Source organism: Phaseolus vulgaris, chromosome 3 (assembly GCF_000499845.2).
Source record: "Phaseolus vulgaris cultivar G19833 chromosome 3, P. vulgaris v2.0, whole genome shotgun sequence".
NCBI classification, from domain to species: Eukaryota; Viridiplantae; Streptophyta; class Magnoliopsida; order Fabales; family Fabaceae; genus Phaseolus; species Phaseolus vulgaris.
In genome coordinates this window covers 48132493-48154802 of record NC_023757.2, presented here as the reverse complement: position 1 = coordinate 48154802, position 22310 = coordinate 48132493, and the positions used below count along the sequence as shown (strand labels likewise).

General features: G+C 31.1%; 2 protein-coding genes across 6 annotated transcripts; both read right to left on the bottom strand.

Moving 5' to 3' along the window:
* Positions 1 to 1444: 1444 nt before the first annotated feature.
* Positions 1445 to 12612, bottom strand: LOC137808310 (uncharacterized). 5 transcript variants are annotated; one of them, XM_068609350.1, is made up of 13 exons: positions 12143 to 12612; positions 11965 to 12066; positions 11801 to 11881; positions 9584 to 9693; positions 9304 to 9439; positions 8622 to 8720; positions 7939 to 8026; positions 7216 to 7664; positions 6971 to 7147; positions 6650 to 6847; positions 3992 to 4318; positions 3215 to 3307; positions 1445 to 1661 (listed from the first exon to the last, which is right to left on the bottom strand). In XM_068609350.1, exons 1-12 carry the CDS (start codon positions 12392 to 12394, stop codon positions 3215 to 3217), a joined length of 2112 nt encoding a protein of 703 aa, XP_068465451.1. In that variant the 5' UTR covers positions 12395 to 12612; the 3' UTR covers positions 1445 to 1661. The 5 variants fall into 5 exon arrangements, 4 of the variants coding, with proteins under 4 accessions (XP_068465451.1, XP_068465449.1, XP_068465450.1 ...); XR_011080693.1 differs by lacking the exon at positions 1445 to 1661 and adding an exon at positions 2687 to 2959 and having other exon boundaries at positions 3215 to 3343; XM_068609348.1 differs by lacking the exon at positions 1445 to 1661 and adding an exon at positions 2687 to 2959.
* A 6895-nt stretch (positions 12613 to 19507) lies between these two features.
* On the bottom strand, positions 19508 to 22079 carry LOC137808309 (pentatricopeptide repeat-containing protein At3g29230-like). Its single transcript, XM_068609347.1, has one exon. It carries the CDS (start codon positions 21871 to 21873, stop codon positions 20014 to 20016), a length of 1860 nt encoding a protein of 619 aa, XP_068465448.1. The 5' UTR covers positions 21874 to 22079; the 3' UTR covers positions 19508 to 20013.
* Between the last annotated feature and the right edge of the window lie 231 nt (positions 22080 to 22310).

Below are 22310 nucleotides of genomic sequence, written 5' to 3'. Positions count from 1 at the left end.
ATTAAAATACAACTACAACAATTTTTTTTGAAATTATTTTCTTTGAAACTTTTACTTCCGGCAAGATATCCATAAGCCTTTCTTTTCCTAACAACAAATATTCATGCTTGTCTATTACTCTACTACCTTTACTAATCAATCACAATGTCTCTTATGCTATTTCCAAAACTACCACATCAAAAAATAAATCTCTACTACTTATAAAATATCTTTTTCTTTCAATGCACATATGATTCTCTCTTTCCAAATATACCAAACAATATATGCTCATGTTTATGCGGTCAAAAGCGTTCTTCTAAACTATACAAACTTCCACCCATCCATAATAGGTTCTTCACACCTAATCTGACATATCTGATATGACATAACACAAGTGAAAAAATAGTGAACCAATGATTTTGGTGTAACTTTACACATTAGACAGTTTATATTATCACTCAGATAATTGATTCCTGGTTGATACTTTATTTCTAATCATCCTTAAGTAATTTTTTTTTCATAACACTATATTTTATTTTGTTGATTGATATGTTTTTTCTTTTGAAATCACTCATGCAAATTTCATAGAATATTCCTTATTCATGCTCTTTTCCACTTCCATATATCTTAATTTTCTAACTTAATAACCACCCTTCTCAATATATTTTCCAACTTCTTTATACATTCCTTCTCTCATACAAATATGTTCTTCTCCACTTAAATTGTCATTTCCAACATTCTTCGTCCAAAAATATCATATAATTAAATAGTTTCACGTTAAAGACCCCTACTCTTTAGATTTTACCATCAAATGACTCAGTTACGACGCAAGTTTGCAAAACATACTCCAAAAGGACAAGTCTCTTGTCAAAATTGGAAAGCTTTAAGAAAAAATTGGCATAAAACTGTCATCCAACAAATAATAATCGCTCCAATGATTTCCTTGAAAGAATGAATGAATGTCGAAAAGGTCAAGGCTAAAATCAAGATATTTCTAATTGAACATATCATAACAAAGTAATAACTAAGAAAGCACGCAATTGTTAAGATCGACCAAATTTTTTATAAAATAGAATACTATACTTGTGAACAAGATTGAATACATCATGAACGAACTAAGAGAACAACACCTAACACATCTTCCCCCCACAAGCTACAAGGAATCATCAACTCCAGTGACCTTTTGTGGTGTGATGAATGGACATAATCAAAACATTTCCTCCATACCAAGACAACATAAGTTCCTATTAGTTAGGGTAAATTACTTAGGTCAACCCCTAGCCAAGATTATGGCTAAATAAGTCCAAAATTTCATATGAAAGAATATCACTTGTCAATTTGGGGTCCTAACAATATTACTAACAAGACAATTCATCAACCGAAAACTTGGTGAATTCTTGAAGAGCCTCATCATCGAACACACCATGAGTTTAAGGGATCATTAGACGAATGGACAAATCGAAGCTAACAAAGTCACCCCTACTAAACTCAAATAACAATCGGAACCTAATGGACAAAAGAACAACTGAAAGTGTTATAGACGTACAAGTGCTCACCACACTCCGCTACCAAAAGTCACCCTATAACCTCACATATGAAACTGATGTCATGGTACTTGTAGAGTTTAGGGATCGACCATTGACCTTCAGTTGAATAATGAATACCTCTAAACCAAGCTAGGTCTGTTACAAGAAATATAAAACAAGGCCAAGTTATAAAAAGAGACTTGCAAAACTAGACAATAAACACTAAGACGAAGCCAAAAACTTTTCTAAAAGAAGACTTGATATAAAAAGTGATAAGTGATATCAAATAACGCCTTAATTGAGAAAACAAAACTTGTAGGATTGAACAATTGAACAACCAAGATGTGCCAAGAACATAAAAGAAAAATCACATGAAACTTTGTTTTGGTGGCAATATAAATAGGAATACTTTTCCTTACAACTGCTTATTTTCCTAACTTAACGAGACACTTGCGAAAATAAAATCTACATTTTCTAAATTACATTTTGAAAAAAAAAATACAACAACAAAATATCTCGATAAAGAAAACTTTCACACTAAATAAATCCATGTCATGATAAATATCATTCTCGATTCTGGAAGCTTTTAGAATGTAAAATTCTTACCGAAAAACGAAAATATCGCACCTAAACGACTTTCAACCTTGGATCTTTCACTTAAGTAAATCCGAGCCAAGAACAGATGAAAAATATAACTATCCAACGACGATAATTAATAATATTATTCATCCGATATATTTAAATAGTTATTACTTATACCATAAATGTTCCTGGAATATTTAACTTAATAAATTTCAATTGTCATTTAGTTAACGCAGATAAGTTCAAAGAAACATAATATATATATATATATATATATATATATATATATATATATATAACTTGTACCACCTTAAGATTAAAAAGGGGGAAAAGATTAAAGAAAATACATTAAAACCAAATTAATAAAAAGTTGCATTAGACCCTTAAGTTCAATGATATGTCAAATCTATGAATCAACCAATTTATCTTAGAAGTATATAATTTTTAATAATCATTATCAATTCAGTAAAAAAATCATTATGGATTCATTTGTTTCTTTATCATTCACCTTCTCCCCACTTGTTTTTCTTTTTTCATTGACAAGGTATTCGTTATAACATTAAATAATTAGTAAATTGTCGTAGTTGTCGTACACCTGCTAAAATTAAGAATTATTTACCTACATTCTAAATTAATATAAATATCTAATTCTTCGAGTTTGTTCATATCTTATTTATACATCCTGTCTATTAACTCACAGGTTTCTGAGTTCAAGGACAATTGTTATTCTACAAATTCAGTCCAACCAAAATTTAGGCCCTAACAAATATAGACATCATGAAAAGTGCCCTTCAATTGCAGCCATGTATGAACTGTGCAAACAAAAGCACGAAACAATCACCTTCACCAATGGTTATTACCAGTGAATACCGCTGCCCATGAAAAAAGTATATGCAAGTAATCATTATCTTGTGAATCCCCTTGAGTCACGCCAATGATTTTTTTATTAATTACATCTTTCTCATATTAAAACTGAGAGGTAATAATCAATAGATTCTGTACAGACGAGAGTAGTTTCCATGAATTCAGATTTTAAACATTACAGTGACTTCTTTGCAGCTATATATACAAAGGTATAAAAAAATCACAAATTTGAATAAAATAATATTTAAAAATAATAATTTTACCTAGGCAAATATCTGCTGAATGACTGTCTCTGCATTTCCGTTGTATTGTGCAAGCAGATGTATGGCATCAGCCCTAGGCAAAGCTAAAAACTCCTGCACTCACCAAAACTTCCAGCATTAGAACAGACCCTGTACCAAATAAGTTGTATGGAAAATGATTTTCAAAGCTAAAATACTCCTACAATAAGAATCATGTTGATGAGCAAAACTAAAATAACATTTATGACATGCCATTATTAAGTAACCATAAAAGAACAATTAATTATCATAGAATTGCATAGAAGTACAAATCAAGGAGAAAAACTTTAAGATACTGGCGCAAAATAGACACTCAAGTTCACAACAAAAACGGAAGTTTCATGCATGTTCAAAATGGTAAAATGTATACTTATGCATTTTATTTAATCTGGCTTGTAAAAGAATAAATAATATTTGATAACACAGCAATGAGAATGGGGTCTCAAACATACTAAAATAAAATGGGAATGGGATAGGATAACAGGAAAAAAGGAAGAAGCAAAATAATCTGTTTAACTACATTTTTATTGTTTTAAGAAATGCACATTTACATTACAGTGAAAACTAAACCTTTCCAGGGTTTAGGGTTTAGGGTTTATATTTATTTAAAAAATTTCATTATAAGTTGCAAAGCAAGATATAATTGGGAGATATCAAAATATCATCCTGGAAAGCTTCATAGGCCAGAGTCATGTCACGGTCCTTGAGATTTTAATTTTTATTATTGAAAAGAGTTAGCGGGAAGAATCCATAACTTACCATTACTTTAAGTATTGCACCTTCGTCACAGATGACATCCCTTGAAGATACTTGTGCTGGACTGCTACCATCTTCTGACGTCCTGGTTCCTGAAGATACTGTAGCCTGAGAAGATCCATTTGTGCAGCTATCAGCATAGGACTTGGATGCAGAGACTGGTGCAAGGAAGGGCGTGTTGGCTTCCTTCAAGGTATCAATCCTCAGAAGACCTTCAAAACGATCTTTGCACATTTGAAGTTTAAACCACTCATTATGAGTATAAAGAGTGGCCCGCATTATTTTCATAAGTTGAGGTTCTTCAACACCAAGCCTTCGACCAACTGCAACCTATTTAGTATAAAATAGCGTTACATAATGAAAGAAAAACATTCATATTGTATTACAGAAATTATAAATAATAGAACAAACCTTCACCATAGATACCGATGTGAAAGTTTTAAGGTACTTACATGAAACCAAACAGAAAAAGGAAATATCATACTATAAAGAACTCGTATGATAATAAGCCCCTGCACATAGTAATTGTAAATCCTAGAAGTGGATATTATTTAGCATGTTAAGCCATCAATGCTAAGTAGGTGGCCCTTTTTACACAAATGGGTTATTGTGAAAAAAATTACACGAGTGGGTAATTTTAAATTTATTATAAATATATATTGAATAATTAAAATATAAGTAAAGTATAAGCTGAAAATCAGAAAAGAAAACTCTAAATTCATGAGAAATAAAAACTTATACAAGTCATAGTTAAATACTGAATAAAAAACCAGAAACTAAAATCATAAGTAAATAAAAAAATAACAGTGGTCTTGAAAAACCAGACAAAAATCATAAGTAAAAAAACGAAAAAATAAAATAAATGAAGAGATTGAGAAAAAAAAAATCTAAAGTTGGATTGCTGGAGAGAGGTGGTGGCCAGAAAAGAGGATAGCTGTGAGAAGGAGAGAGAAAACGTGTTCAAGATCGAACACTTGAAGATGAAGAATACATGTGTTCAGAGTTCATGGTATATAGTTTGTTCATTTAGGTTGTGTTTGGACTGTGTGTGAGGATTTGAGGGAATGAACGTGCGAGAATTTGAGAGAAAAATGTGAAGAAAGTTTGTCGGTTTGGATTGGGATATGTTAAAATGGATTTGTGAGGAATGTTTATTAAAGTTTATGAGTGATGTGATACTTGTGAGTGATGTGATATTGTGAGTGATATGATGGTTGTGAATTTTATTTATTTTTGGTGTAAAATTACAAATTTACCTTTATCTTTAAAAAGATTGAATAATTAAATATTAGGTATTTTTATGTAAATTTGGATAAATTAAAATTATTAGTAGTATAATTCGATATAGTTCAATAATTAATTTATGAAAAAAATAAGAGTTACTTGATGAGAATATATGTAAAAATTGTCAATTGTTATATAGAAATAAATAATTTAAATATTCATAAATTTAAAATTTGTAATTAGAAAATCTTTTTGTATTAAATGTAAATAATATTATTATATTTATAATATTAATTATTATATAATTTGTTTATTATAAATAAATATATATTTTTGTATTAAATTTAATTTTATTATTCACTATTATTATTTTATTTTATTAAAATATTTGTGTTAGTTAAATTTATTTAATAAGGATAAATTGATGTGAGTTTCCCTTTGTTTCTCTTCATTTTAAAGGAAGAGGATATTTGTTGTTCACACTTATATCTTCTCCTTCACTCCCCTTCAAAACCCTAAATTCAAATAACAGATATCCTCTCATATCTTTACTTGTGAAGAGTACATCCACAGAAGCATCTAAATTTTAAAATTACCCATTGTTATAATTTTTTAACAAAATTAACCAGAGTAAAAAAGCCCCAAGTTGGTTTGTGTTCTAGCAAAAAGTATTAAGAAACTTTAAAGCTAAAAGCATTCAAATTATGTTACCTCCAAACTGATGATGTATGGATCTATTTATAGACTCAGAAACGGTCATACCCACTCTCTCTAAGGGATAGGGAGCCTTGTGCATCAAGGCACGGCTTGGCTCCCAAGTTACATTGTGGGGATTACCCAGCTAAAAAAGGTGTGTTTTTCGGACTAGTTAGTTTGTGCATCCAGGAATATCGAACCTACAAAAGAGGAATTTACTAGGTAATTAATTAGCTAGCTGAATCATATTTCGATAGGGCCATCACATCGGTTACATTCTGACCCCCCCAATTAGCGCATTGGGGTATTCGAGCTGTATGGAGACCTGACAGTACCTAACCCCCTAGTCCTAAGTGTAGGTGAAAAAACCATCAACCAGGTCGGCATAATGTCTATCGATACACATTGGGTACATAGCTAACTTGTAATAACATGCAAATTTATATTTAGGAATTGGACCCTAATCGAATTTAACAAGACACGACAGTACACTTCGTCAAATGTTATAAGCTTTCAACATGTATCTCTCACTTATTAACTCACCTACTGCAACTCCTTCCCATCTTTTATTTGTAATCCTACTCCATCTTAGAATAAAGAATCATACTTACCAACAATTTTATCACGACAATTCTAGACAAACACCATGATAAATAAAATCCTACTATCAGCAGATTTTAAAAAAGAGTATAGCAATTGAAATAATTAATGATACATTAGAGTGGAAAAAAAGCACAACACCTGCAGAGAAGCAGCTAGAGCATGTAAGGGTAATGCATTTCCAAGAGCATCTTCATTTGGCCGTAGTAAAGCCAAAAGAGTTTCCTTCAACGGCTTTAATAAGGCTGGATCACTAGAAGCTAAAGGACCCAAATGGGTGCAAGCAACCTTTAACGCAGCACTATAATCACCAGCGCTGACAAACTTGAGGAATTCAACCTATACCCAGGAATCCTCGTTAAAGATAGCATTCACAACACAACCAGAAAGCCTATGACATTCTCTGGGCCTCTCCTATACATTTAATGAAGAAACAGAAATTAAGAAATAGAAGCCACTTACCTGCTTGAGTTGGAAGAGCAAAACGGAGTTCTGGGCAAAGAAGTTGGGATCAATAGCATTAACCTCCTGGACTGCTTCAGCAGCCATTCCTCTGCTAGCTAAATCCTTCATTCCCAACAGAATATCGTATCTATCTTCCACAGTACTGACATCATGTACAGAAGGCTTTTCAGAGCCCTGCAAAACAATATTCTGTCAGTAATTATCTCCTAGATAGATTACCATCAAAATTATCAAACATGTACCTGTTTCTCCTTTGATATAGTTGAAACAACAGTACTTATGCTATGCTCTTGCTTGCTGTGCTCTTCCAAAGAAGCATTGGGCTCGTAACTATTGTCATCATATCGTCCTCTCCACCTCTTGCGCTTGCTCCTTTCTCCATTTCCAGGCAACCTGCTTCGCTGCAAAGCGGCTCCATTGTCATGTTGCTGTGAGCCACTGGTGCTGCAATCTTCATGGATGCTTGTGAGTTCTGAAGCATATCGTACTTCAAAATCAATTCCTCTCATGCTTGTCACATCAGCATTATTTTCAGGGGAACCATCATTCTGAGCATTGGTAACAGAAGTTTCACCATCAGAATGCTTGTTGGCATTACAATCAATCTCGAGAGAACCATCCCTTGATGAGCAATACCCAGGGTCTTGTCGGTTGAATTTCACGGGTTCTGAAATAGGTTGCTTCCCAGATGCTATGTTCATCACAAATTGGAAGGAAAAAAAATCAAACTTATATAAGATATATTGTAACTTAGAATAGGACTTGATATTCACAACACCATTTACTAGATTACAAAGCATAGATGAAATAACCAACTATAAATTAATTTTTAGTGATACTAGAAATCCTATGAAAATTAATATGAGAAAATGCCATGAAAAGTAAACTAACAGGAGCAAGTAGCATAAAAGTAATTGACACTTATCACACACAGAAAGAGCTAGGATTCAACAGAGATGTTTTACCAGAGTCAACAATGCCTCTGTAAACACAATACTCTCTAACAAGCTGATCAAGAAGTGGAACATCCAACCTCATCCGACATAATTCATTCTGCAACAAAAAAGTATACAATAAGAAAGCTATAAAGGTAAGATTGGTGAAAAAATTAAATATACCAATGCAGCCATAAGTTACCATTGAAACAGGTTGAAATCATTTGTCATTTTGCATTAACCAAAAACTGATTTTCCTTTTGACTACTTTTATATTCAAATTCCTATGGCCATCAAGGTGATGAGATCGTTCCTTTTTGGTGTGGATTTGGAAAGAAAAAAAGAAATTACTTGGAACCAGTTAATATGTGAAAGAAAATAAGTTTTTTCAATTGAATTACCAGAATCAATGTGATATTAAGTGAACAGTGGTTTTTTGAGTAATAGTGCAAGGACATATATTAACCTGAAGAGAAGAAGACTCAAAGAAGAATTTAAAAATGATAAGCTATAAATTTATTTTAAATCTTATTTTTTATCAAAAGAAATTGAGATTTTAAATTGTCTTTTTTATGAAAAGAAAAAGATAGTCTACACTTAACCAAATTATCTTTTTTAAAATCAATTTTAAAGTAATTTATATGTAATGGGAAATTCATTGCTAATAATTAAATTGAAGCAAAAGCAGAAGAATTAGTAGGATTATACGTAACCTGAAAGGCCAGGAACAGATCACCCTTACTGAATCTCAAGCTATCAATTGCCCCTTGTCTAGTAAGCTCTACAGCGTGTGCAAGAGCCTGTATGTCAACCTAGATTCCAAAGTAAAACATATAGCTTAAGCTGAAAAGTGATGCATGTATGAATGATGTACAAATACAATAAAAAAATTGTGGCCAACATGTGCTCATTTATACAAACGTGTAAAAGCAGATTCATCAATTTATCATCACAGAATGATAACATTCACCATTAACATACACATGAGTTTTATAAGACATGAACAAGTATAACAGTGCAGAAGAAATAATAGCAGAGGATTAAGACTCATTAGAGCATGTCTGAAAGGTGTGTAATAATCAGCATCATTATACAGTCAGTTTGTGTTGCAACAACCTGCTTGTGGCAAGCAGAAATGTAGATTGAGTGCAAATTCAGTAATGGAAATCAAATGAGGAGTCAAGAGAAAATGGGCAAGAAAAAACCGAGGAGGAGATTCAGTGCTCAACATTTCCTCTGTAAACCCATATACTATGTTCATATGCAAGTGATATCGCGCATCATGATAATTTGAGTGATAATATACACCATAGATACCATTTTCTTTCATTAATGTGATCCAGATTCTAACAATTTACAGAAGGAATTTCAGAATTATCAACATAGATATCTCACCTCATCAAATGGTGGAACTTCGTATAAAATGTCTTGCGGTGTTGCAGGAGGGTCCCGCTCTTCAAGGAGCAATCTTTCAGTCAGATCAGAGATGGGTGATGTAATACCTTGCCGTAAACAATACACCCTATGTATGCTGTAAAAAGACAGGAAATACAAAAGAAAAATAAAATGAAAAGTTTAGCAAGAGAATCCCAAAAAATTGCATAATCCATGGCAACTAAAATAGCACAATATGACCAATCACTGCAAATTGAATGAGGAAAACCTGATAGATAACCTTATTAAATATCTCAGAGCCATTGAAAAAATTGGGTCATAGGCATTTAAATGAGCCCTTAACATAGAGGACATATATCCGGCTAAGTCAAGCCTCCTCCGTTCTGACCACTGCATAAAATAAGCAAGCATGATCATGAGCTTAACAAATCCACTATTCACACAAAGCATATAACATCAAACACAAATCTCACAAACAGATTTCAGAAATAAAAAGGGATCAATACAATTTCCATTACTATTACTATCAAATGAATTGCATATTTTAATCAGTCAATCTAAATAAACATTCAAAAATGAAAAATGACTGCAAATAACATGTTCTGTCTTCTATATTATTTTTCTCACAAAAAGAAATAAGTTTTTGAAAGAGCATGGGCATATCGTTTAGAAAACAGTTGGCAAGATGCTGCAAAATGATGACGTCTCTCACTCACTTATAATGGTGCCCCAAAAGTAAAATAAAAACCATCCTACAAGTGTTTCTCCTTTCTACCACTGACAGTAAGCTAAGCACATAACACATAACCACAAAAGTCAGACATGACATCTACTATATCACAGATAATACACAACATAAAATCACAAAATGCTTTCATGTTTATATATTATATAATAGAAGAGTGAATGATTTACCCCAGGCATGACACTTACCAGCCTATGGTCCATGTGCTACACCACTACCAAATGGACATGTTGCATACTTAATAGTACAACAAATTTTCCATAGAAAACCATTCCATTTCAAACATTTGTTTATTTGCAAAAGCAGGAGCAAGAGATACCAACCCAGGACACCATGTCCCGGGCAGAGCACATCACTATTTCAATAGGACAGGTTTTAAAAAGTACAAAGGTTGACATCTCCTAACTCAGTTAAATTCCTATTCCGTATAACACCCTTATTTGTGGATGATACCCTTACTTAATTTTTTAACAAAGGGTCTTCAATAAGGGTGTAGAACAAGTTGAATTGAATCAAGTTTTCATTAAAGCTAAAGTTTGGCTTGTGAAAACAGAACATGCTACTTAAGCTTGCCAAATTTGTTTAATAGAGTCAGATTAAAGCTTGATATGATTGATTTTTATTTCCCTCTTACCATCCTTAAGTTTGACAACATTGGTTATGACTTGTGAGCTATGAGTTCTGTATGGAGTTTAGTTAATGACTTTCTTATGTTTATGAACTATAACTACGATTATAAACATAAGCTTAATAAAGTATTTGCTGGGATATATGGGTTTTTTCCCCTTATTGGTTTATGATATCTTATATCATATACATAAATTTTGTATATCTTGTAGAATCTTACGCTTTGTGCAACAATTCAACACTTATGATTCTATATCGCCTTCCTGAGTCTGAATAGAATCTCATGTTTGACTACCTTAGCCAGCACAGTGGTATAGTGCACAATAAATGACTATGCAAGGAATAAAAAAGGGTCGGTCTGCATACAGTTATTCTCTCACAGCCTCTTCTTCTTGAGTTGCATTGCAGTAATCGAACACAAAAGAGTTCTGTAGCTTTGAAACTACTACATGGATAACTAGGAAGCAGGTCCACCCCTTTCTATAAGATATTCCGTTTCCCCTCTCTATGACCAAATTCAAGGGCTAGGAGTGCAACGGATGACAAGCAAATAACGTTTTTCCGATAATCTTTTTTAAATAGTTGTGCATTTTAATATAGCATGCCTAAAAATATGAGAAAAAATAACTCCGTAATAAAGATGCTCCAGGTTAGTATAATTGTTTAATTAAACTTGGGAAAATGCAAACTGATGCCCGAAGGAACCTGGTTAAAGAATTAAAAGGTAAAAGGTTTTATTGAAAATCACATGGAAGTGCATTAAAATTATAGAGGAAAATATTATCATGCGTTTTTTAAATCATTACCATATTATATAATAAAAATTTCTGCCTTTGACTCCTTAACCAGTGCCCTTAGTGAACTAGTTAGCAAGACCCTTAAACTTAACACATAGTTACTGAGTTAAATAATGGAAGGATATGTTTGCCAAACTAATTGTGTTTAATTGAACTTCTATAAGTAGAGTCAATACACTGACGAGTATCACAACTATACCGAACAACGTGTGTGCAAAAACACTACAACACGAAGTGTAATAAGGGAAAATCAATGTGCTTAGCACACATCAATGGATATCCCATTCAATTGCCATCTTCTAAGTATAAGTAGACTGAAAACCTATACCTCATTTGCCACGGGAGAAGCATTATCATCCTTGTCATATATAAACGCGAGCAGAACATGCTTGAATTCCTCATATGCTTCCTTAAATACAAAAGCCAACCGTCAAACCCAGACAAAAGAAAAAAAGCATAAATAGCGAATTCAAAAATGAACGATTCAGATACCGGATAAGCATCGAGCGCGCAAGGAGCGAGAGACGTCCTCAGACACTGGATAGCAGAGTCTCGATCCTCCGCAGTCCCCTTCCGAAGAAGCTCAATAAATTTCTACACAACAATTATAAAAAAAATGAGAACAATAAGTCGGATGTATGGTTAGTAATGAGGGGAGAAAGGGAGATACCTGTTTGTGGAGGCGGAAGAGAATCTTGTGGTCGGTGAGGATGGAGGGGGCGTGGAGGCGGAGGAGATTGACGGCGGCGTCAATGGCGCCGGTAAGGAGGGAGCGTCGGACGTGGCGGATGAGGAGGCGGGAGTGGTAGGAGGAGGAGGAGGGGGAAGGGGCGGAGGAATCTTCTTCGATTAGGTTTTCCGATTTGGCGAAATCGATGAGGAGAGCGTCGAGGGCTTCCCAATTAACCGGCGTAGATTCCATTATAGGGAGAATCTAAAATCTGAGTGTGTTGTGGTGTTATGTGAAATTGGAATAATGGATGATTGATTTGATTTTGGGTTCTCTCAGGGCAAGAAAGGCGGCGACGTGAGGTAAATAAGGATTGCGCTTCTCGGCTTTATAGCTGCCCGCCACCTGTCTCTTCTCTCTTTCTTACCATCATTCACCATTTCTCTTTTTATTTAACACATAATGCACTTATGTTTCCATCCAAAGCATTTCGTTTCATAGTGGGAAATTACAAAGCTCTATTCTGTTTTTTTGGGGGGATTTATGTGTCGAACAAGTATAGGTATATTTCACTTTTAATAATAAAAAAAAACATACATCTTATTATAAACACTTTAATTTTGTTGTGTTTGAAAACGGTTAATGTTTAAGCTAATTTAGTAAATGCTTGGTATGCATATAATTAATTTTGAAGGAAGTATTTATTTTTTGTTTCATATTTTTTTTAATTTAAAAAATTTATTAACTTTTTCAAAATTAATTATATATTCATATTAATTTTTTATTTATTATATATATATATATTATTAAAGATTAAAGACATTTCTTTTTTCTATTATACTATATATTATTAATATTATAAACATTATTAATATTATAAATATTATTAAATATTATTAAGTATTATTAATATTTTTATTTTTATTATTAATATTATTAATATGATTATCACTTAATAATAAAAATGTATTATAATTAGTAATAAAAAAAATTATGCATTAAATATACATGACTTTAAATATTTATTTTTCTTGTTTTATGACATATGATATAAAATTTATAGAAAAAATAAGTAAAATATTATTTTTAAAAATATGATACGTAAACAAATAATATTTATCATATTACAAATAAATAACATTAAACTGACTTGATCTTAGCCAAAAGTTAAAAGGTTTTTATCCACATTTTATTATAATATACAAAATTAAATATTACATAAATTTATTTAACAATTTTTAAAACATTTAATTATACTATTAAAAACAACATCTACTTATAAATAATAAAAATAATAAAATAAAATTATAATATAAACCCTAGTAGTATAAAATAATAAATGTATATAATAATAAATATTATTTTCATAAATTTTAATATAGTTAAAAAAAATATTTATATTATTCTATTATAGTTTTTATTTTATTTTTTTAAAAAAAATTATGAATATTATATATTATAAAAATCTAATTAATTCAAACTTTAAAAAAAATATCAGAATTTATTATTTAAATATTTTTTAATAATAAGAATAAATTTGTAAATCTATATTTTATATTTTTAAAATAATTTCTAAATTTCTTACCAACTATCACATCACTCACAAATTATGTTTTTTAATTAAATTTTAAATACACTACATACGAATTATATCCGTAACACCTTTTGTTATTTTTTAATTAAATTTGAAATAAGTTAAATTCGTATGTAACATTTTTTTAAATTAAAATTTTAATACATTACATACGGATATAATTCATATGTAACACTTTTTTATTATTTTTTAATTAAATTTAAAATAAGTTGTATATAGATTTTATCCGTATGTAATAATTTTTTTAATAAAATTTTTAATACATTATATACGGATATAATTCGTATATAACACTTTTTGCTATTTTTTAATTAATTTTGAAATAAGTTACATATGAATTATATATGTATGTAACTTTTTTTTTAATTAAATACATCTGTATATAATAATTTTTGTTTTTTTAATTAAATTTTAAATATCTTACATACGGATTATATTTGTATGTAATTTTTCTTGCTTCATGGCATGAAATTTACATACGGATTAATTGTATGTAATTATCTTTGGTTTATATAATAAAATTTGTATGTAAATATTTGTTATATAACGTTACTTTATATACGAATTTTTATCCGTATGTAAAAATTGGTATGTAATTCCATATTTTCTTGTAGTGTCATTTTCCAATTAACTCATTGCTAATTACATTCTTACTTTAATGAATATATTAAATGCATATTTTTATATGTAATATTTTTTAAGAAAAATACATCTTAAATTATACTTATGTGACCTATTTACAAAGATTACTAACTTTCATTTAGTTTAATCTCTATTGAATACTCTTGTGACTGATCAATTATTTTCTTTAAAGAACAACAATTCAACAAGAATAGGATTACCCGACTATATTAGAGGAAGTTAAAAATTCATTTACTTCTAGAATTTTTAATCACACACTTTATATTCATATTTTTTTGTAGAAGGCTTTCAAGAACAATTTATGTTCACTTTTATTATATTAACAAAAGTTGTAAATAAAAAAAAGTTTTATAGTAATTTTAGAAACGGTATTATAAAATTGAAAATAAGATTTGGATTTATATTGTATTAGGTGTGTTCTCAAAATCCATTCCAAATCAATACAAAAATCCAATTCCAATTTCTTCAGTTTTTAATTAATTTTAAATATTTTAATTTTATTTTGAATATCTTTACAAAGAATTGGATTAATGTGACATATTTTATAAGTGATTTATAAATATTTTATTTTATCATTGATTTAGAAGTGTTTTTATAGATATTCACTGAATCTCTAATTCAATGTGTGTGAAAATCTGTCATGTTATTGATCTATAAAAACATAGCTTAATGGACTAGAGGAAAACACATAATAGAAATAAATAAAAAGTTAATTGAATTTTGAGACATATATTAAACTTTCAAGTATGAGGACTTACATACTTAAACTTATGTTACGTGAAAAAAAGGGTAGATAACAACATAAAAAGAAGGATAATAAATTAAATATTTTAACAAAAAAAAGGAAATAATAGATAAAAGTATGTTTATACTTATTTGCTAAGATTTCGCATGGCTATATTACTAAAGTTTATGTATATTTTATCTTATGAACGGACACACTTTTTGGGTAAATCCTTTCTTATTAAATAAAGATAAAAAAAATACGTAAAATTATTATCTAAATTTTTAACATGAAGGGATTTAGCTTTTCTTTTGTTTATTTTGATACGTGGATTATGGACATTAAAAAATTGTTATTGCCAATGTACGAGAGCAACGTAAATCAAACTATTAAACAATGCGAAAAAATATCTAAATAGGTACCATACATAACTTTTAATCAATCTATTGTATAATTTTATTGAGAAAATCAAAACTATTTATTATTTTTTTCGTAGATACAAAACAATAATAAGCAAACAAAAAAAAATAAAACAAAATAGAATAATGATACGGATAATTTTTAATGTGAAAGAATTTTCTCAACTTGAGAGGTAAATTCCACAACTTAGTTCAAAATATATTTTCACTATTAAAGTATGATTACAATATTTGTTTGTCTCATTTTGTGAATATAACACCTAATCTTATTCAAGAAAGATGGAATATAAAGTTTCCTTAAGATTTATAATCTCACACTATAGTGAATATTTATTCTCTCATTTATCTCTATGTTGTTCTTCTTCTTTGTTTGCATTTCTCTTCCTCACAAATTCTATTTATATAGATAATGAGATAAAAGTTTATTCATAAAGATAATGGATAATCAATGTTTGTCGATAAGAATTCGTTAAGAAAAAAAAAATCCCTACAATACTTTTCTTATCTTTTTCTTCAATCAGGTAATGGATTGATTACACATAATTCAACACGTTGTTTAAAGTTCCATTAGTGACGTTAGTTTACAATTAAACTTTTATTGTATATTAGAATATTCACTTATTTATAGCAATGAATTTTGAATCTTCAATTGTACGAACATTTAGGCTAGATTCATTAATTATCTCTTAATCACAAAGTTATGTGCTGTATTCTTAAGTAAAAACGTTGAACTTCACCTATTAAGATAATAAAAATGTGGTGTATCAAATGCTGAATAAGCATACGACTTAAAGACCCCTAATAATACAAATACAATATAACTGTATTCAATTAATTAGTTCTCAGTCTACCCTTATTTTCACAATTAAGAAAAGTATGTTTAATTTCCTTTTCCTAAATGAGTTTGCATGACTCACAATCAAATAAAGTAGAGGTTGGGAGGAAATTAAACACATCTTTTCGGAGGGATGAATTTAGACACACTAAGCATTAATTGTAATAAAAAAAATCTTTCCAAAAACAGTTTAGCAAATTCTTTCACACTTATCACAAACAAAATATGGCCCCACAAATATCATGTAGCGGAAAGAGTACCTTTCATTATCTATGTAATTCTATAATTTATATAAACACATTTATGTAATACATAACACCTTTTATTTTTCGAACGACCATTAAATAAGGGGAACTATGAACATTTGATGATCTTATCAATTATCTTCCTTTTCAAAACCAAGTGAGCAAGTAATTAATGATACCAATTGTATGTTCTTTAGTGTTCAAATAATTTAGAGTAAACAGTAATTTTGACTTTCTAAATGTTAGAATTAATTTTACATATACCCCTACTAATATGCTTGTCAGACCCAAAATCCGTTCTCTTCATTTTTTTCTTTCATAATTCATCTATTTCCAAATTCAATCACACCTTGTAGTAGTTGATTACATTTCTATCCGATCAGATTTTCAAACATAGTAAGTTCATTTTTATTCTATGATTTAGTCATCAATCTTAGTGGGACAAGTTGAGAAAAATGTTTATCTCAACTTGATTGAGCTCATAATAAATTTTGGTAATGTTTAGATAACTTGCTCTAGGTTCCTAAATTTTGGAGTGGTTCCTTGTTTGAGGTAGAATTTTCATTAGAATAAGAAATTTCAGGTAAAGGAAGTTAACTTTAACTTTCAATAGTATCCTAGGCTAGTTGATCTGGATGTGGAGGGGACATGGTCCCAATATTCAATTTCTCTCACAAGAATGTTGTTTGTTTATATATTGTGTTGTTTGTTTATATATTATTTAAACGGGTAGAAATATTAGATTTTTATGCTCTAGTATTTAAGTGTTGTTTTTTTTATGTTAAATAGATTTTTGAATGTTGTGGGCCGCGTTTTGAATAACAATGTATAATGAAAATTGTATGGGATTGAAATCATACATTTGGGATAATGTATGGACTAATATTTGTTTGTGTATTAAGTATTGATGTCTATGTGATAACAAATATCTCCAAACTTCATTGACGATCTAAGTCACATAAACTAAAATATTAGGTGGTGAGAAGTTGATGGGGAAGTTCATGGACACCGTAACATATGAGATGCACGACTTAGGTTTTATTGAACGTATCCTGATCATTCATTTCTCTCGGATTCGCTGATAATTTAAGTCTTGGGTATTGGATCAAGTGTTAATCTCTGGTAGGACTTACTTAATACGGGTCATCCGGAAGGCGTCATTTGTTATTTTGTTTGTTGAATATTCTGGATGTATAGATCCATGTGGGATATATGTGATTGTTTTATGTTGGGATTTGAAGAAGGTTGAATAATTGAGAAATTGATCCATGTAATTTGATTTTCTCTTTTGGTTGAACTGTATATTATAAAATTTTATTTTCACTAGCTTACCCTTGCTTTTCTTGTTGTGTTGGGAACTACGATGACTGTACTATATACACAAGCAGATGATCATCCAGGTGAAAAAGGTTTTGGAGGGCTTTAAGATGTTGTTTTGAACCTTGTATTGTAAATATTTGTATTTCTATAAGTCATAATCATGTATTAGGAATGTTTTGAAAAAATTCTAAGCTTATATATCAACATGTAAGATTTGTATTGTAATAGTTAGATGTATTTATGAGGTGTTACAATGCTCAAGTTTGATAGAATAAAATTATTATTAGTAGCTCCTTAAAAAAATTATTATTACTAGTAAAAAAATTCTTTAAATATTTTCCTAAGTACTAATATCACATGAATTTAGTCTTTAAATATATAATGATGTTGAGAGCAACTTAGTCTTTTTATCATATAACTTAATATCAATATCATCTTTCTACATGCAAATTGTTTTTTATCAGCATGCAGAACACCGTTAAAGAAGACAATTTAGAGATTGATAGTTGTGATTGAAAGAATTAATGTGACTATATATATAATTTAAAAACTGATTTGAAGTCAATAATCATAAAATTTTGTTTGAAGTTCAAATTAATTGAGAGTTTCCCACACGCAAACTGAATATTAAAACATTAAATTAAATATTAATAAAAATAATTAATACTTGATCCAAAATCCACTTTGTATTAGTTTAGATTTTTTTTACTAATAGGTTAGAGCTCTCAATATTTCCTCTCTAATTTTAAAATAATTATTCATCTATTTTAATAAAATGATATTTATATATTTTTGTTTTGAATTAAAAAAATCATATCTTATGCTTTTAATAAATTATATTCAATTTCCTTATATTTTTTAATAAATGAAATTCACTTTTTATATTTTCTTAATAAAATAATACTAGTTTCTCTTATTTTATTTTAAAATATCATATTAATTAAATCTTAAATAAAAATGATAAAAAATAGATAAAATATGAGAGGTGGATATCACATTATTAAAATTATAAGGTATAAAGAAATTGATTGTTATTTATTAAAAATATGGAGACTATATGCCTATTTGAAAACTATAAAAATTACAAATGTAAAATCAAAATAGAGGGAGAAAGGTAAGAGCAATTTTATCTTAGTTTCATATTTTTTATTCGCATTAAGTATTAAGTGGGATTAAAATATTATTGATATCCACGAACTTAAAATTATAGTCCTCTTTCTAATTCTATGTTGTTCTTTATGTTTTACTTCTACTTCGATGTCTACCTAAATGACATGGTGTGCTTTAAGGAATTAAACACAAACAAAAAGCCATATAATTAAATTTGAAATGGAAGAAATGATACAAACCAAAGGCAAATTATATTCACGATGATGACCAATAAGACAGGGGAAGGGTATAGAATAAGAACCACAAGTTGTTTTTTCTTTTCTTTTCTACGTTGGTTTCTCTTAGATTCTTTGCATTGTGGAATATTATGTCTTTTTTGTGAGGCCTTTTCCAGTGATTTCTTTCACCTGTTAATTTCAGTATTTCTATAGACTAAATTTTTTAAACCGAGAGGGAATGACTTGAACACCTTCTAGTTTACCTTCATAACTTTCGTTGTATCATTGAATAGTATATTGAATATAAAGAACAACGTGAATGATCCCAGACAAAATCTGTACATGTGTAAAACCAAGTCCAAGACCTTATAAGACTAAAAGTACCCTGACCTAACAGTAGAAGTGTTCATAAACTAATTTTAGTAAACATTAACTGCAAAGCAGTCAAGGTTATACAGGTCACATCAGAGAGGATCAATAGCCAATTTTAGCCAGATTTGGTTACCTTGTAATTTGACTAAACCCCTTTCTGCATTTGTAAGTTTTATTAGCTTCCACAATGTTCTGGACCCTGCATTTGTCTAAGTGTCAGTCTTTTGGAAGTACTACAGTTTGTTTTCAATACCGTGAAGGCTAAATCTGTTAACAATGAAGACTGCCCCGTCTCATCTCAAGGCAACTCAATCCATAGTCACACACCTCTTACTCTTGGTGCCAATTTGACAATGCGTATTGATTTGATCAGATTGTGTTCCCCTTAGAGGCTAACTTCCAATACCAACCAAACTATGTCCTGACGGCTTTAGCAATGCATGGCCTTTCATCATCCTCCTTACTCTTGCAGCATCATCCCATCTTCCAGCTCTTGAGTATATATTTGATAGCGTCACATAATGACCAGCTTCTTGGGGTTCTAAACTGATCAATTTTTCTGCAGCTACTTTTCCAACACTAACATTTTGGTGTTCTTGGCAGGCAGCAAGTAAAGCTCCCCAAACATGTTTATCTGGTTCCTGGGGCATTTGGTTTATGAAATCAAAAGCCTCTTCAAGCCTACCAGCACGGGCAAGCATGTCAACGACACAAGAAAAGTGTTCCCTCACTGGTGTCAAACCCAAGTCTTTTGTCATTCTGTAGAAAAGTTTGATCCCTTCATCCACAAGTCCTGAATGACTACAAGCCGAAAGTACACACGAAAAGGTCACCAAATCAGGTCTAACACCTGAATCACTCATCTCCTGCAAAAGCTTCAGAGCAATTTGGCCAAGCCCGTGTGTTCCAAACCCTCCAATAATCGTGTTCCATGAAACCAAGTCCTTGGCCACCATGGTGGAAAACACAGCACATGCATACGCAATGCATCCACGGATCGAGTACATATGAACAAGCGCATTATTAACCGGAATCACAGAACTGAGACAGCATTTCCGAACATAAGCATGCATCTCTTTTCCACATCTCAAATCACAAACAGGCAATATAGTAGCCACAGTTGTGCCATCAATCCTCAGTCCCCTTTCCTGCATTTCTCTGAAACATTCAAGTGCCAGATCTCCCAACCCCACATCAACCAAACCAAAGATCATCGCATTCCACGTAACAACATCACTCTTATCCATCCTCCGAAACACAACATCAGCACGATCAAGTCTCCCGCAACCGGCATACAATGCCAACAATGCAGCACCAGCAGACCTATAAAACACGTCCCCATACATGATTTTAAGGCCATAGCCATGAATCTCCATCCCACTAGCCAAAGCCCCCAAAGCCCTGCACGACACAAGCACCCCAGAAAGAGCATCCACATCAGGTGAAACCATGCCCACATTAACCATCTCCCTAAAAATCCCCAAAGAAACATGATGCCTCCCAACACTAGCATAACCCGAGATCAAAATCGTCCACGAAATCACATTAGGAATCTCAATCTCTCCAAAAACCCTCCAAGCCTCGCAGCACTTTCCCATCCTACAATAAGCATCCATCAGCGTGTTCCACGTGACAACATCCGGTGCACACTCACACCCATTCCCTTTCATAACCCGGAACACCTCCACAGCCCTCTGAGGAAACCCATTACACACGTAACCCGACATCATGGAATTCCACGAAAAAACATCTCTTTCAGGCATTTCATCGAAAACCTGTGTTGCACTCCAAACATCACCACATTTGGAGTACATATCCAACACGGAGTTGCGAACTTGCAAGTTGGACTCTGCCCCAAACACAATGACATCTTTGTACACAACAGTGCCGGTTCCCAAGCGCGATAACTGGGCACACGCTTTCAACACCTTGGGGAAGACGTAGCCATCGGGTACGACGCCGTTTTGCCTCAGTTTCGCGTAGGTTTGGATGCAGTGGTGTGGATGTCCATGCTTGGAATGGAAGGAGAGGATGGAAGTGAAGGCGAAGACGTTGGGTTGGGAGAGTTGGTGGAGAAGGGTGAGTGCGGAGCGAAGGTCGTTGCAATCGGCGTAGATTTGGATTAACTTGGTTACAAAGAAAGGGTTGCGGTGTGAAGCGGTTTGGAGAATGCAGTTGTGGAGTTGCTTTGCTTGGTTCAGAGTTTTGCAGGCTCCGAGCAGAGAGTTGAAACAGTGTGTGAGGTTATGCATGAATGAATGAACAATGAATCAATGAATGGGTTCTTTTTTCCTCATTCTTAACCATTTTTCTTTTTTATATATTAGTCATTTGCTGAGAGTTTCTTTTCGCTGCACCTTTTTCCCTGAAGAAGATTCTCAGAGTAATTCTCAAGGCCTCAATGTTGGAGATGCTGATGGCAAGGTGTGGGTCGCTCAGAGTTGTTCTCCTAGTTAAAATTCATTTCCATATTTAATAATTATGATTTTTTTGTACTTATATTCATGTCCACTAGAGAACACTTGTACCAATATCCACCTGATTTCTAAATATTAATTAAATAATATACTTTTATAAAAAATAAAAATATTTAATGTTAAAAATATACTTTTTTAAAATATTAAAAAAATTATAATTATATAAATATCAAATAATAATTGAATAAAACTCAAATAATCATAAAAAATAA